Here is a 17087-nt window from a genome sequence, read left to right on the forward strand (position 1 = left end):
GCAGGATTTTAGCTGAGGGAAAGGCATGAAACTGTGTCAGGGTAGGGTTAGGTTGGAATTAGGAAAAGGTTCTTCCCCAGAGGGTGCTGGGCACTGCCCAGGCTCCCCAGGGAACGGGCACAGCCCCGAGGCTGCCAGAGCTCCAGGATGTTTGGACATGGCTCTCAGGGACATGGTGGGATTCTGGGGTTGGCCTGCGCAGGGCCAGGATGCTCAATTTATCCTTGAGCGTTCCTTCCAACTCGGGAGTCTGTTATTCAGCAATAGTGATACGGATAAAGCATCAAAGCCGCTCACCAAGGGCTGGTGGCCGGGGGAGCAGCCGCCTGCCAGGCTCCACGGTGGCTCGGCAGGGACGGCCGGAGCCCATGCCCGGTTCGGCCGGAGCCCATCCCCTGTCAGCGGGGTCTCTGTCCTCTCCGGACGGAGCGGGCCATGGGCGTCATGCGGCTCGCAGCGCCTCAGAACCTGTAGAAAAATCAGGGCCAGAGCACACAGCTTTAAGCGGCGCCGGGGGGGGTTAGGTTGGACCCTGGGCGGAATTTCTTCACAGAAAGGGTGATTAGATATCAGAACGCCCAGAGGGTGGTGGAGTCACGGTCCCTGGAGGTGTTTAAGCAACGACACTCAGTGATGTGGGTGACAGGTGGTGTTCGGTCACACGTTGGACTCGATGGTTCAGAGATATTTTCCAATCGGACTCTGTGCAAAGAGGGTTTATTAAGCACAGCAGTGTTAGGGGAGGAGCCGCTGGGAGGACCCGGAGCAGCGAGAGCCGCGGCCAGAGCGGCCCCGGCGGAAGCGGAAGCGGCGCGGGGCTCTCCCGGCGGAGCGCGGGCGGCGGAACCGCGGCTGCGGGGCCGCCATGGGGGACGACATGGACGTGATCCCCGAGCGGGAGATGAAGGTGAGGCACGGGGAGAGCGGGGCTGTGGGGGCAGCCCGATGTGGGGAAGGGTGGACAGGCTGTTTCACTCGGGACGGGGGGCCTTGGCTTGGAGCCGGAGGAGCCGGAAGGGAGCGGGGCTTGGAGAAGGCTCGGCCTGGGCTGGAGAGGTGGTGGGTTCGGGGGGAGGCTTGGTTGGGACCGTGGGGCTGACAAACCGGGAGGGTTGGCTCGGGATATGGCGAGGCTGTTTGAGACATCCTTGCAGTGTTTGTGAAACAACTGCAGGATGGGTCAGGCTGGAAGGGACCACAGTGGTCATCTGGGTGAACCTCCCTGCTCAGACTGGTGCGTCCCAGAGCACACGGCACAGGACTGTGTCCAAACGGGTCGGGGATATCTCCAGTGAGGGACACTCCATACCCTTTCTGGGCAATCTTGAGGAGTTTCTGGTATAGTGTGGTGCAAGCCTGTGGGGTGGAAAAGGGAAGGCTGGCCTTGGTGTAGAGGGGTGTTTAATGCTTGGGGAGTGAATCACAAAATGGTTTGGGTTGGAAGGAACTCTAAGCTCATCTCGTTCTAACCCCTGCCATGGGCAGGGACGCCTTCCAGCAGACCAGGATGCTCCAGGCCTCATCCTTGAGCGGTTTCAGGGATGAAGGAGAGTTGGAGGAACCTTGTTTTGGAAGAAGAGTGATATGTTTCTAAGTCCTCCTGTCAGCATGCCTAGTGCTGGGATCTCCTGGTTTGGGGATGTGTGGCTGTGGGGCAGTGTGAGCTGGAGTCTTGCTGTGTGGAGCCAGCCTAGCCCGTCCTGTGTCTCCCAGTGTTACTGTGAGGCTGGGTAAGAAGGCACATGGGGGAACAGATTCCTGGGGTGATGATGGGTCTTTGTGCAGCTGCCTTCTGCCCTCACAAACAGGGTGGTTGGGTTGTTTGTTTTGCTGAAGTTTCTGAGTTCCTACAGCCTCCTCAGATTGCAGGAATGTACTTATTTAGTGGCAGTTATTTGGGAATAACTCAGGTGCTTGACTGGAGTTACTGGCATGTAGGTTAGCAAATGTGTGCCTGTAGCAGCAAGTTTTGTTCAGTCCTGTCCCATCCTTTCTTTATTCCTTTCTCTTTGTATCCCTTGGCTGGTTTTGGTGTGCTCCTGAGAAGGTCAGATGTCCCAGGCAGATTTTATGAACACAAGCACTGGGTACAAGAGAGATTTAACCAATGGAAAAAAAATGGTGTGATCTCAGTCTTTTATGGATGAGACAGAAAATGTGATGGAGCGGCCAGAGGCTGCCTGAGTGTGCAGGAGCTTCATGGAGAGGCTCCTACACTTACTGTCTTAGAGGAGCCAAAGTAAACTGTTCCTCTTGGGCAGCATGTGAACAGCCTCTTCCCAACTCTCTCAAACAGGATTTTCAGTTCAGAGCACTGAAGAAGGTTCGCATCTTTGATTCTCCTGATGACCTCCCCAAAGAGCGCTCCAGCCTCCTCGCAGTGTCCAACAAGTATGGGCTGGTCTTTGCTGGTGGAGGGACCAGCCTGCAGATCTTCCACACCAGAGATCTTCTCATGCAGAAACAGCTGGGAGAAGATCCCAATAAAATCGGTAAGGCACACTTAAATCTCATGGGTTTGGCAGAGACAGGTTTGTAGGGGATTTATGACATGGAGCTCTTGGCTTCTGATACATGTTACAGTCCTTGCCATTCTCTGTCAGGCGTTAGAATTGCCACATTTTCTTGTGTGGGAAGGCAGGAACAGTGGTTGGTAGCCATTCTTTGAGCCTGTGCATGTGTCAGGGATGTGTGAGAGTGGAGGGACACACTGAGGCAGCTTTCACATTGAGTTACCCACTCTGACTAAATTACTGTCCAGGAGAGGAGAAGCAGCCACTGTTCCACCACCTGAGTGCAGAATGGTTTTCATTCTCCTTAGTAACTGTTCCACTCTCTACATACATAAAAAAAGCCAAAAATCTTTCTACTTATTATTACTCAGGTTACTGAGGAAGGAAGGTGGCGTTTTCTTTTTTTAGAAATTTGGCAACTCTCAAGATTGTATTGATAGAGATGAAGGGATTTGCTTTCATTCAATTTTTCTGTGTGTTACCTTTGATAACTGCTGTTCATAGGACTGAGGATTATGACATAAATTTGTTGTCTCATTTTACAAGAACAATTCCTGCTATTTAAATTTGTCCCCTTCATTCCATCTTCCTTTCCTTTTGTGTTTCAAGTGGAGAATATTCAGAGTACTCTGGTTCCCATGAAGTTTCCTATGCAGCACCTGGCTCTGAGCTGTGACAATCTCACCCTGTCTGTCTGTATGATGTCCAGTGAGGTCGGGTCCTTCATCAGCTTTTTTGACGTCCGCACATTCCTAAATCAGGTACAGCCTATGCCAAGTGGGTTTGCCTTTGGTTTGGGGTTTGGGTTTTTTTTTTCAGAATACAGCAGAGGAGAGGTGTAGCTGGGGTGGGATTTTCTGTCTCTGTGAGGGTTGTCTAAAGGAGTTGCTCAAAATCTGCTTGTCTTTATCAGTTGTTAATTTATAGGCAGGTCAAAATTGCTTTGAACTGTGGCTTCAGGAGAGTTGGGTTTTGTGCTCCACTTTGACTGTCTCATGTATTTGTCTTTCCTAAAAGGCAAAACAGCAGAAACATGCATTTGCTTGTCACAAACTGGCCAAGGACTCAGGAGGTGCAGCCATGATCAACGACCTGAAGTGGAACCCTGCCAGTCCCACCATGGTGGCCATCTGCCTGTCCGATGGCAGCATCTCTGTCCTGCAGGTCACAGACTCTGTGAAGGTCCATGCCACACTCCCATCCTCTGCTGCTGTCACATCTGGTGAGTGGCAGCCTTGGAGGGCACGCAGAATGTTGAACACTAAAGAGCAGATATTGATTAAGAGGTGTATAAACACAGGTTGCTTGTCTCAGGAGGAGGTTTCTTAAAATTCTTAACAAAAAGGAAGGGTTTAAACTCAGTGAGACTCAGAAAATGTGTTGCAGTGGAATTACTCTTTCCCAGTTGGTTGCAGCAGCTGCGTCTTGTGAGTTACCAAACGTGCCCACCTGTGGTTTGTGCTGTCTGAGGCTTGACTCATTTCCAGGAAAACATGCAAATTAGCATCATCACCTGTTGTGTTTTGACCTGTATGGTCCTGCATTTTCTGTGACTGGATGATGCCTTGTTTGATTCAGATACATTATTTTTTTCAGTGAAAAAAAATCAGTTTTAATTTATTGGTGCTGTTTTTGTGTGGCTTTGTAACTCTCCAGTTCCTCAGGGCTAATGAAATTATCTTTTTTTTTTTGCCTAGTGTGTTGGAGCCCAAAGGGAAAACAACTGGCTGCAGGGAGGCAAAATGGCACTGTGGTGCAATATCTGCCTGTAAGTATTGGTAGTGTTAAGGCCTTATGATTTCAGGAGTTTGAAATATGGTATTTTCTTGGTTTGGGTTGTTGGGGTTTTTTGGTTTTTTTTCCTGGTTGACTGGTTTTTGCATCACAAACTACAGAACTTATTTAGGTCGCACATGGTGTGAGCCATGTGGTGCTACCCACGTGCTTCAGTAATATTCAAGTGTCTTAGGCCAATATTTGGTTTAGTTTAAGATTTGCAGTGGTCACTGAAGTAATGATTTCAGAGTGGCCCATGATGAGTGTTAAAGAATGTGTGAGTTGCTCTAAACCAGTTCTCTGGGCTTTCTGCAAAACTTGCAATTGGATTTGTTCATTGCCTTTTCTGTATATTTAAGAGTTGTTTTATTTGCAGAATCTGCAGGAGAAGAAAGTAATCCCTTGTCCTCCCTTTTATGACTTGGACAATCCTGTTAAAGGTGCATATTTTTATTACTTTTTAACTTGTTTTCTCTTTAAAAGTATTTTACTCATTGTTCCCCCTGTTGTCTTGAGTTATAGCAGCTGTATAGCAATGGTTATGAAATTACAGTGTGATTTTCTGTGATTCTTAAGCTTAGTAGTTTAGGAGTTAGTTGCCATTTGCTTGTTATTTCCTTTTTTGTGCTGTGCACAGTTAAAATCAACAAGGAGATATTAACTATGAAATGTTTCTGGCTGAGGTGTTTGCTTTCTCTTTCAGTTTTGGATGTACTTTGGATTGGCACGTATGTCTTTGCCATCGTGTATGCAGAGGCTGATGGGACACTGGAGATGTCTCCACAAGTGGTCATTGCCATATTGCCTGTGAGTGCCAGCAGTCACAATGACACAAGTGTCTGTTGCTTGTTCCTGACTTGTTCATGACAATGGAGAGTTGCTTTTATTGTTGATATTGGCACCACATAGAATTTGAGTTTAGTATTGTTGTAAATCATGGGATTGAGGTTGGGGGATTAAGTGGAAGAAGTAGGATCCACCTGAAAATCAATGAGTAAATTGTTCTCTGTTGAGATCCAATTATGACGTTATTGGTGTGCCCTGAAACTGTTAAATTTAAGGGAGATTACTTGGTTGGTGCATTGAAAGATACATTATCAATGTTGATCCTCCAGAAAAAGGAAGAGAAGCGACCAGAGAAGTTTGTGAATTTCATGGAGCCGTGCTACACCAGCTGCACTGAGAGACAGCATCATTACTTCCTCAATTTTGTGGAGGACTGGTGAGTGACAGGAATCATGGCAACGTCCTTTCCTTGGTATGCATATCTGAGGGGTTGGTGCTTCTGCATAGATTGTGTTCCTTCTTTTTGTTGACCTTGCAGTGGACTGTCATGTTAGTTTTAACCTGTTTGTGTCCATGCTTACAGGGATTTAGTTCTGGCAGCTTCAGCAGCTTCCACAGAAGTCAGCATTCTTGCCAGGCAGGGGGATCAGGTAATATTTTCACTCCATTTTGGAATGTATTTTGTGTTGCATCTGTGCAAATGTACATTTTCTTTCCCCAAGTATAACCTATATAAGACCTGGAATACCATGAGATAATTTTTTTTTAAGACATCCCAAAACTAAACAAGCTTCTAAATTGTACATAATCTGAAGATAATTCTTAGATTAACAAAAGATGTGTGTTGTGGACCAAGTACCAGAAGTCTGGTTTTTGTTATTCACTTGGCAATCTCAAAATTTGGTCAAACTCACTTTATTAAAGGATTGATGTGAGGTTATCAGTTGAAGTTAAGCATTAGAAATGCCTGACCTCTGACATGCAGTGATACATGAGAAGTCACACACAAATCTGTGAAGGACCCTGATCTTTCTAGCATTTGTTAATCTGACAAATTTAAGTAGATACTCTTTAGCTGGTGTTTCAGCTATTGTAGGCTGGAGTGCTGAAGAAGGCTGGTCACAGGAAAGCAGTAGTTGATGTAACAATAATTGTACTTTTTGCAGAACTGGGAATCATGGGTTTTGGAGGACTCAAGCAGAGCAGAACTTCCTCTGACCGATAAAAGCGATGACACTCTCCCTGTTGGTGTTGCTGTGGACTACACCAGTAACATGCCCATCGTGATCAGTAAGTCTTGTTAGTCTTTCTTGTGGAGTAGTCCAAAAATCTCAGTATATTTGATATTTTTGAGGGGCAGCCTTGTACTCAGAGCTCTGGAGATCATTCTGAAAGGCAGCCCAACACATCTGCTGTTTTAATACAAAACCCACAGCACGTGGCTTTACTTCTGTGTAAGGATTCGGGGGCGAAGTGTTAAATAGATTTTTTTCCTGGAGCTTTCAGCATCCTGGGATATGACACCAACAGACATGACAAACAAAGCTCCTGAGTTACATCTGTCCCTAGAACTGAGATTTTAGTGAGTTTAAAGGAGTCGTGTTCCAGCCCTGGGGATTTCAGGCTGCCCACGAGGTGTTCTTTATTCTTGTCATTTATGTCCTTTTGCAGAACTGTTTTGTATAAAGTACATTTGCATGGATCTAAAGGAAAAGTGGGTTGGCTTCAAAGCCAGAAACAGCAAAGATCACTGAGGTGAATGTGTAGGTTTTAATTCTGCATTAAAGCTCAGGTCTGTATTGCCTAAACCCTGCTGTGCTCTACATCTCAGCTGCATTATTGCTGTACCTTCTGTGCTGCCTGAAGGCCTTCAAAGCACTTTGTCAAAGTCTGAAGCTACATCTGAGCTATTGTGTTGCATCTCAGTGAATTCTGAGAATTCTGCCTTGAAGGCCAGAGACAGATAGAAATAGTGATGCCTTCAGGCAGAGTGGAAGGTACTGCAGTCAGGAGTTCCTGAAGAGCACAGGAGGGTGCCAGTTAACTGAGACCTTTACCTGAAAAAAACCCTGCAGTAGGGAATTGAGGTCAAACATTTGTATTTGAATGCCAAATTGAATTTGAAGCCTTTTCTCTGTTAATCTATACAGTTACTGGATTAAGAAATCTGTCAGGACAGATTTTTTAAAGCCTGTGTTATGCTGCCTCAGAGTTTTTAAAAAGGTTTTCAGAGAAGCATTTTGCTAACACATTCTCTGTGTTCGGACACAAGAGTTTGGCTACACATTAATTGGATTTGCAGTTCACAGCAAGTTTAGGTTGCAGAGAAACCTGATTTGTCCTGGAGCTGTTCCCAAGTGGAAACAGCCCTTCCCTAGCATGGTTTTCCTGAAGAACCAATAGTAAAGAAAAATGGCTGTTCACTCTGCTGCCTGACAAACAAAGCACCATGATTATAGCAGATTTTTCCTGCACTCTGCATGTGTTGGGTTTGGGGTTTTGCATGTAATTAAGCACAGTTAAACTATTACAGAATTTTAGAAATACAGAGAGTGTTCTGGAGCCTTTAACTGTTCTGAGAATTTTTGTACTGAAGCAGACTCACAAAGCAACTGCATAAAACACAAGTATTTTATGTCAGTGGTTCAGATCACGAGGATATTTGTTTGATGTTTGCTTTCTTTAAAGTTAAAAAGCTTCCTCTGTAGCAATTCTGTTTTGTAGTTTATGCATATGAATGTTAATAAGGAGACAGGGCCCAATGGAATGTGGGGATTGCTGAAAGGAATTGAAGGAGGGAGCAAGAGTATCAGTGAGGAAAAATGACTGCTTCAAAATCTGAAAAAGCTTGGCACAAGAATTGATGGGTGAAAGTTGGGCTTTGTCATTCAGGAGATGACATTCAATTGTCAAACAACCCTTTTATGAAACATGAAGTCAGGAACATAAAGGAATACAAAAGGATAAAGAGAGAGATCTGAGCACTGACAGAGAAGCAAGGGAAAAAAGATGCAAATGAAAGCAGGAAGGTAGAAATGTAAGAAATATTGAAGGAGGCAATTCCAGTAGGAACAGAATAGGAAGATTTGACTGTAGGACTTATTGTGTGGTCTCTGGCAGGTGATGAGAAAATCCTTGCTCCAGCTCCAGTTCTGATCCTGCTCTCTACGGATGGTGTGCTTTGCCCATTTCACATGATCAACCAAAACCCAGGAGTCAGGTCACTTATTGTGACCCCAGAGCCACTGCAGCTGGCAGGGGAGAGAGTTCCAAAGGCAGCAGGTGAGTGCTCCAGGGGCTCAGGGGAGCACTGGCATTTGTGGATCTTTGTCATACTGATTTGTCAGTTCAGTACTAGACACATGTGGTCACAGAAAACATATTTTTTTCTTTATAATGATAATGGGGAGCAGTTCTTGGGTGTTTTGAACTCCCAGGACTGTTCTCTGTCTTTTGTGCATGACTGTGAAATTGCTTAGTCCTGTTCACAAAATCACAGAATCATTTGGTTTGGAAAAGACCTCCAAGATCATTGAGTTTGTTTGTGGGATCTCAAGCACTTTGCAGGCTGTGCATTTAGACTTTCCTATGCAATCAGCCTTTGCAGAATAGGGCCAAACCAGTTTTAGGAGGCTCTTTGCCCAGTTCTGAGCATGGCCTGCACACTTCAGAGAGGTGATGGTTTCCTCCATAGCTTTGCCATAGGAGGTCATGATATGAACTAAGGTGTTTGACTGCAGAAGAATCATATTTAAACAAAATCCTTTTAAAACCCTATTTAAAGCTTTCCTCAACACTGTGAAAATTGTGTCAGCAGGTGAATAGGAGTAGTTTTGTTTGAGTTATAGATGTGTTTCCCTGTGTAGTATGATGTAGGCAGGTAAGATGATTTTTTTGCTTGTCTGCATTCATGGAGAAATTATTGCAAATGCACCGTTTTCTCCCCTGTGCCCAAATTTGCTTCTCCTTTCCCAGCCAGAAAACTGTTTTTTGGCAGCCTGCCTTCCTGCAGTGCTGCCTAACTTGTATGCTTACTGCTGATTTTATTTGAGATGGCAGGAACCTCATCAAAATCAATGGAGGAAGGTGAAGCTTTTTCACAGGAAACTGCAGACAACATTAATCTGAACAGATTGTTGTATTGATCATGACTTTGTACAGTTTCTGTATCACTTGCTGGGATTGGGGACTGCAATCCCAGCTCTCCCATCTCTCTTCCTCACTGTCCAGTGAGAGAAGCAGTGCTGAGCTGTCCATATCAAACAGATTCAGCCTTGCAATAGCTTCTGCCATTACTCAGTGCAGCCCCATGAGCCTCCTCCTTTCCCATTTGTCTTCCTGCAGGGAGTGCTGCCACAAGTCCAACCACTCCTCCAACTTCTCTAAAGCCTGACACAGCACCAGCTGCTGCTCCCACTGTGCCCACCTCAAGTCAGTCTCCAGCAGGGAGTGGAGCAGCTGTTTTTTCCTTCATGCCCTCAGCTGTGAAGACTCCTGGCTCCACAGGCAGTGATCCTCCACCATATTCCTTTGCCACCGATGCCTCCAAGCAAGCCCAGACTCCTGCTCTGACTGGACTAGCAACATTCTCCTTCTCCTCTGCTTCTTCCAAGGCATCCATGACTCCTGCTTCTGTAGGCAGCACTACAACAGCTCCTGCCACCTCTTTTCCTTTTGGCTCCATGAACTTTAAACCAGCTGCAGACAGCTCGTCTGGGCCATTGCTCTCCACAGCTCCTGCTGCACAGAAATCATCCTTTGCACCTTCAGCTTCTTCAGTCAAAGTGAACCTCAATGAGAAGTAAATAGATTCAGCAGTGAATGCAGGGGCTGGATGCTTGTGAAATTGCTGCAGGCATGGATAATGTGTGGTAGTTCTGAAGATGGTGTCTGGCTTTTTGCCCTGACAGCAGTTCCCCACATTCCCAGGAAAGCACTGAGGAAGCCCCTCTTTATCCAAGAGTGTTGTGGCTGTGGAAACCCTCAGTGCTTCCCATGCCAGAGGTTTTGTTCATGGGTACTAGTCAAGGGACAGTGACAAAAATTTAGACTGATAAATTGCCAGAGACTTAGGGGGGTTTTATATCTTTGTTTCATAGGCAACCAACAGTGATTCCATGCTTTGTTTTGATGCAAATCATGGCTGAGGACTGCTGGGAAATTTCTTCTGTCTGGAATTGTTTTAGTGGGGTGGTGATAGCACAAGTTTCTCTGACAGTTTGTTGAAGGTTCCTTACCCCAGAGAGGAAGCTGGAGCCACAGCTGATGGATTGCTTTGCCACTCTGTGTTCAGCAGAGAAGGTGCCAAACCTTTTGGTTCTGTTCTTAAATGGACACTTGCTCACTGAGCACAGATCTGGAATCTTCAAAGCTTGTTCACACTGACTGAAAAAAACTAATATTGATTAGAAACTATGTAAAATGGGTTTGAGTGTTCTCAGATGTCATATACTCACTCTTCCCTCCAACTCCTGAGACTTGCTCTTTATTTTTAGAAAAAGTGGTTTAAAACACAGAGCTATGTTAATTGGAGCTGCTTTTTAAGGAGAAGAACTTTCATGTAAAAGCTTCATAAGAAATTTCTGATGGTTTAAATGATTATTTTTGAATTAGAAAAATCTTTACTACACCAGAATCTGATGGGAGCTCTTAGGGCTTTTTATATTTTGTGTATAAAGCAAATGATACACCAGTGAATTGGCTGAATATTTAAATTGGCTGCCTTGAGGAGCTGAGTTTGCAAATGAATAGAAATTCATATTTTCTTGCAGAATTTCTGTTTGAGCCTTACTCTGAGATGAGCACTGAAGGGCAGCTCAGATTTGCTATAGCTGGAACAAAATTATGAGGTGCATTTGAAACAGGGTAGTATTTTTTGCTGGCATTTGGCTTTTACTCATGGGAGGATCTAAGATGGAAGTCTTTGTGGTTCCATGTATTCAGAAATTATCCTGAATGGCTCTTTCTCACTATCTCCAGAAGCTACACTCGTGATTTTGTACCTGGAGCTTGAGTAGCTGCTGATCCCAGGGGATGTTCATTCATTTACTCATTCATTCACTCATTCATTTATTCATTCTCTTGCAGGTTCAGTGCTGTAGACACCTCTTCTCCCACAAGCAGCAGTGGGCAAAGCACCTCCACAATGTTTTCCTTCTTAACCAGTTCCAAAACTGCTCCTGGAGGCTCTCTGAGCCAGTCCACGCCTGCTGCAGCCCCTCCTACCACACCACTGAAGACTTCATCCCCTGTGCCTGCCACAGGTAGGAATCTGATCCCTATTGTTGGAAATAATGCATTATGAAAAACATTCTAAAAGTTTTAGAACACAGGGAGCTTCATTTGGCTTTTTACTTGTTTTTCCTGCTGCTTTTCCTGTTCCAGAGGCCCTCCTGATTGGCACACCATCATGATGTGAATCACTTTGTCTTGAAACTGAGCATTTTTTCCATTTGTGCTCTATTTCTCAGAGAGCCATAGGTGAAATAATTATATTCAGCTGCTTAAGTTCACCCAGAAGTTCTGGCATTTTCAGTGCTCTGAGGGTTTCTGGGCAGCCACACAAATCAGTGCCTTACCTTCCATCTGCATTGACCAGAGTTCAAAGTGGTCACAAGAGAAGTTGAATGGAAGTGAAAAGGCACCTGAGGAAGGTGTGTTCTTGCATTGGGGCCCACAGCACTACTGCTTTTGGATTTGATAGTGCTGATTGTTTCTCATCACAGCCTGTTTCCTCCAGCTTTGTATAACTTCATCAATTACTGTTCTTATTAAATTCCAGTGGCACGTCCTGCTCAAAATCCTCCTTCAGCTTCCTTGGTACAGAAGACAGCCAAAGTCACCCCATCAGCAGCAAAGCCAAGCTCTGCTCAGGTAACAGGAACTTGACTGGCTTCTTTGGAGGGTGAATGTTTTTCATGGCCCATTAATTGCTTAGAATTCCTTGGTCTGCACTAATGTTCTTAGGTCAAAGAATTAGCTAAGTTCTGATTTTGAAACAGTAGCAAATCTGTGGATCTAAACAATGTTCTCTGCCTGTCTTTAGAGAGCTGTATTTTGACCTGTGTTATAATGAGAGTGTCTGGATGGAGTTTGTAACACCAGGCCTTTTTTGATATTCTAAGCTCCCTGTTGCAATGGATATATCCTTAATATTGGTTTTGGTTTTGTGGGTTTTTTTTCCCCCAGGGCAAATCAGCACTCCCCAGCACAGCTTTAGAGAAACAGACCCACCAGTGGAAGGAGTCAGACCCTGTCATAGCAGGAATCAGGGAGGAGGTGAGATTTTCAAACAGTTTTCTTCATAATGCCACACAAGCACTTCAGTTCAGCTGTGTTCTGATGGTGTCTGTAAGTAGTTTAGGAATCAGAATGGAAACTTTTCCTAAGATGATCAGCCTGATTTGTAGTTATTTGTGTGTCCTGTTCAGTCATCTTCAGCCACTGTGCTGAGAAGATGGAGTATTCTTTCCTGTTGATGTTCAAGAAGAATTTCCTGCTTTGGCTGCAAAGTGACCAGTGTTTATGGTGTAGCTGAGGCATGATCCAAGAGCTGAGACATTTGTTCCAGTCCCTGCTGTGTTTTCAGTGGCTGCCCTTTCTTCCACTTGGCCTTGCAGATTGCACATTTCCAGAAGGAGATGGAGGAGCTGAAAGCCAGGACTTCCAAAGCCTGTTTCCAAGTTGGGACTCCAGAGGAAATGAAGATGCTGCGAACTGAATCAGAGGATCTTCACACCTTCCTCTTGGAAATTAAAGAGACAACAGAGGTGAGCAGGCTAACCATGAACCAGCAGTGACTCTTCCTCACCTGATGTTCCTCCTAGACCTGCTACAGCTGAACTGTAGAGGGAACACCTGACTCTGCTGTGTTAATGAGGGGCTGCCGTTTGCCTTTGTGCTTTCAGGCAGATGCTTGCAGAAGCCCTTGTGCTAGAAATGGCAGTAGGAAATGTTACCTTCAACCCTGTGCCATCTGTTCCATTTCACTTTGCAGTCACTTCATGGTGATATCAGTATTCTGAAGACAACCCTGCTGGAGGGATTTGCAGGGGTAGAAGAGGCTAAAGAACAGAACGAACAGAATCGTAGCTCGGGGTATTTACATTTGCTCTATAAGAAACCTTTGGATCCCAAGAGTGAAGCACAGCTTCAGGTATGAATCATGTCAGCCAACTTCTGACAGAGAGCTTTAAATCAAATAAAACTTAGGCTTGTGTGTGCAAGTTCCTAGCATTCTTGTTCTGCCCTAAGTATTTGCCGTTTCAGTAAATAGTCTGGTAAATGTGTGGTGAGGTTTGGTTTCCATGAGTTTGCAAGAGCTGCTGGAAATCCTCTCCTGAAACTCCTCTCTGTTGTTGCCATTTGCAGTGATGATTCAAAACTCCTCCTGAAAGGGATTTAGTTCACCTGAGATCTAAGTCTTCTAATCTTAGAAAGTGACTCTTGACATCCTGTTCCTTCTCAGCCTGTAGTGTTTGTGCAGGGATTTAGTTAAAAGAATGTTGGGTTTTTTCCTATACTTTATAGAAGAGTTCTTAGAATTATTTTTATCTTCAGCAAGTGCCTTATGGAACAATTTGATGATTTATTATGACTTACAGAATTGTGTGGTTAATTTCACGGATGGTGGAGCATAAAGCTTAACGATATTCTGAAAGCTGGGGCTCAAAGGAAAATAACCAGCAGTACATAAAAAAGCTTTCAAAGACAGGAAAGAAAGTAGGGGTGAAGCACTTTGTTACAGCTCTGGTGATGAAGGCTATTTAACCCTAAGCAAAATAGAGTGAATGTGCCCTACAAATGATACTTGGTCTTTTATACACTGATAAGTTCCCCTCAAGAGGTTTGACTGGCAGGTTGAAGGCATAATTGAATGTCATCTTTGTGGCATTAGGTATCAAGACCATGCATGCAGTTATTAGAAATCAGCTGACACAAAGTAATTTCTTTTAGGTCTGATCTCTAATCTTCACCTGGATTCTGTTGATTGATTCACAGTCTTAATTGCATGCCTGCTTTGATGTCCAGCATGTCGCTGTGACATTTGAAGCTTATGCTTGTGACTTCAGAGAGATGATAATCTTGAAGTATGTGTTTCACTGTGTAGAGAAAGGACCATAAAGAAAGTAGAACACAGTGGGAGAGAAGTGGAAGTGGATTTGAATGGAATGAGAGAGCTTTTGGGTGAACTTTGTGGAAGTTTGCTTTGAGAAAGCTGTGTGCTGACTCTGAAATTTTGCTCAGTCTACATCATCCCTGTTCTTCTGGGTGAGAAAAGCTCCCGTAGGCAGCTTTGTGTCTTAGTTTTCAGTGAAGTTTTCAATACCCTGAGACTTTTCTGATGTCCAGCTCTACCAGTTTGGTATCCAGAGAGTTGCTGCCATGTAGGTGCTGGGGAAAGGAAACCTGGGCTTTGTAGTGTTTAACACTAAGCCTACAGCAGGACTGGGTTTGCTTTCAGGTTGGAGAGGTCCCACTAGAATTTCATGCTGTATGTTGAAAGCATTTACAGTGGAGTTCTTCTCAAGCTATGTTCCTTGGCTGCTTCATTGTATTTAGGTGAACATTCTGTTGAGATGAGCTGAAAGCAGCTGCAGTTCCCATTTCCATTTTACAAGGTTGGAGTTCAAGCCAGGGCCGTGTCATGCCAGGCAGGAGGGATCACAGAGACTGAGCTCTGGGTTTGTTTAGGGAGCAGAGCTTGGGGCCAGAGGTCTCTGGCATAGCTGCTGCAGTTGTGCAGCTGTGTGGTCATGGATAAGTCACTTTACTCTCTGTCCTTGCTTTTTACTTATTTTCCTACCTATAAAAGTCAAATTAATTCCTTGCCTTACTGTGGGAGGTGTGAGCATTTGTGAGTGCTTTCATGAATCATAGTCTGTGAATGCTGATATTCTAGAGCCGTGTGAGCAGCCTGCAAAGCTTTGATCACTTATAATTGTTAGAAGTTTCAGTGTTGTAAGATGGGACCAAATGACTCATGCTCTGGAAGTGGCATTTGAAATAAGGATTGTTTTGTATAATGCCTGGGGTTTGTAAAATCCTTTTTGTAAAGACCTGGCAGTGTTTTGCAAATATTATGGACAGTATTTCTCTTAATTGAGAGCTGAGGTGAAATGTCCAGACGAGCCCTGGACAATGTGTACCCTATTGATTGTTACATAAATTTTCACCATGTTGGGTTCTGTTGTGCTGGCAAAACTTTCCAGGCAGAAATACCGGCAAGTGTTCTATGGCTTGGACTGAATGAGCCCAAAGAGTCTTCATCTTCTTCAACTGAAACTGAGATTTCTGAAATGAATTTAAAGTTCACTTTCTTTTTCATGGCAGGAAATCCGGCGCTTGCACCAGTATGTGAAGTTTGCTGTTCAGGATGTGAACGACGTCCTGGATTTGGAGTGGGACCGGCACCTGGAACAGAAGAGAAAGCAGAAGTAAGTGATTGAAACTGGAGTACAGAACTACATCTGTGAATTGGAAATTAATCTAATAATCAACAGACAAAGACCTTTTTCTGTTTAAAAGTCTGATTATTTTTTTGAGGGATCTGGGAGTAAAGCTTGTCTCAGACACCTAATGGGAGCCATAGGTTCAGACTCTCTGGCTTCATATGCGTTACAAGCTTGTGTCTCTGTGTACAGTGCAAATAGTGCTTATAGAAACAAACTAAGCTTTGCAGAAATTCATTGATGGCAGCTAATTAAGCCTTTCTAATAGATAAAGCATCTTAAAGCAAATGAGCTAAATAAATAAACTGGCAGCACGTTCAAAGGAGAAATCTTATTTGAAATGAGCTGAACTGCTTTGGAGATTGACCTGGAGTTTCAGTAGCCAGAACCACTAAGCCATTGGTGTTTGCTTGCCTGCCTGTGGCCCAGATGCACAGAATGGTCCTTATCCCTGTCTCTTGATCTGGTCTCTGCAGGCGTCTGATAGTCCCTGAGCGAGAGACTTTGTTCAACACCCTGGCCAATAACCGGGAAATCATCAACCAGCAGAGGAAGAGACTGAACCACCTGGTGAACAGCCTGCAGCAGCTGCGCCTCTACAACCAGACATCTCAGTGGAGTGTTCCCAGTGATTCACCTCTCAACAGTGCTCAGAGGTGTGTGAAACATGAATTCCTCCCTCTCTCTTGCCCCCAGCAATGTGCATCCTCCAGAGAATGATGTTTTGTGGGCATGGTATGGGAGGACAGGATGTTCTAAAGATTATACTAAACCATGGCCAGGTAATACAGAAGTTCATTGGTTGGATTCTTGGATGCCGTTTGATGCTTAGCAGAAATTTCCCCTAAAAGTTTAGAGTTTTTTTAGTAGATGGTATAATAGAGCCTCCAGGCTGAGGTACTGCTGGTTGTCTGTCTGACTTCAGGGGAAGAAGTGAATGACTATTGAAGTTTCCAAAATAGTTAAAGGTGCATCAGACAGTATCTAGAGGAGCCAATTGTTCTTCTAAATATGCCAGTGGTTCTAGTGGCTACTTTGGCCCAGTTTTGTTCCTGCTTTGGTAGGCTTCTTTTTTCTGCTGCTGTTTTTTCACTGCTCTGCCTTGTCCCAGTTTTGACAGTGACCTTGAAAGCCTACGCAACGATTTGATGAAAACTACTTTGAAATCACATGCAAAACCTCTGCCCAAAGCACCTGGTAATTTATTCTTTCTTCCTGCCATAAATGTGAATTACCTTTTTTTTTACTTGCAGTTTGACTGTAGACTAATAACTACTTTCCATTTTCTAGCTAAGTTATCCCCAGTGAAGCAGGCACAGTTGAGGAATTTTCTAGCCAAGAGGAAAACTCCACCAATTAGGTCTACAGCTCCAGGTAAACCTTTAGTGACTATAGAAGTCTGATATGCTTTCTGAGAGGGTGACTCACTTGCTGTGGGACCAAGATCAGAAATTAGCTTTTCACTACTCAACCCCTACTTCTCTTTTCCTGTTCTCCCATCTGCTCTCAGAAGGACTTGCCTTCAGTTGCTGCATGGTTTAAGGCTGTCTTTCCCGGCAGT

The 17087-nt window shown here is 44.5% G+C and overlaps 1 protein-coding gene across 3 annotated transcripts in view; it reads left to right on the plus strand.

Annotated features, from left to right (window-relative positions):
- The first annotated feature begins 788 nt into the window (after positions 1-788).
- The window catches only part of NUP214 (nucleoporin 214), a 38728-nt gene continuing 22429 nt past the window's right edge, over positions 789-17087 (plus strand). For all 3 annotated transcript variants that reach the window (XM_054646579.2, XM_077189094.1, XM_054646580.2), the window contains exons 1-21: positions 789-907; positions 2297-2492; positions 3123-3274; positions 3531-3735; positions 4211-4281; positions 4666-4729; positions 4993-5096; positions 5405-5511; positions 5659-5725; positions 6242-6365; positions 8196-8357; positions 9420-9876; positions 11163-11338; positions 11857-11948; positions 12264-12353; positions 12695-12844; positions 13072-13230; positions 15408-15511; positions 16003-16182; positions 16638-16723; positions 16817-16900. In XM_054646579.2, the coding sequence (XP_054502554.2) occupies positions 866-907; positions 2297-2492; positions 3123-3274; positions 3531-3735; positions 4211-4281; positions 4666-4729; positions 4993-5096; positions 5405-5511; positions 5659-5725; positions 6242-6365; positions 8196-8357; positions 9420-9876; positions 11163-11338; positions 11857-11948; positions 12264-12353; positions 12695-12844; positions 13072-13230; positions 15408-15511; positions 16003-16182; positions 16638-16723; positions 16817-16900 (2872 nt within the window). In that variant the 5' untranslated portion in view covers positions 789-865. The remainder of the gene's footprint in view (positions 908-2296; positions 2493-3122; positions 3275-3530; positions 3736-4210; positions 4282-4665; positions 4730-4992; positions 5097-5404; positions 5512-5658; positions 5726-6241; positions 6366-8195; positions 8358-9419; positions 9877-11162; positions 11339-11856; positions 11949-12263; positions 12354-12694; positions 12845-13071; positions 13231-15407; positions 15512-16002; positions 16183-16637; positions 16724-16816; positions 16901-17087) is intronic.

This window comes from Agelaius phoeniceus, chromosome 21 (genome assembly GCF_051311805.1).
Source record: "Agelaius phoeniceus isolate bAgePho1 chromosome 21, bAgePho1.hap1, whole genome shotgun sequence".
Classification (NCBI taxonomy): Eukaryota; Metazoa; Chordata; class Aves; order Passeriformes; family Icteridae; genus Agelaius; species Agelaius phoeniceus.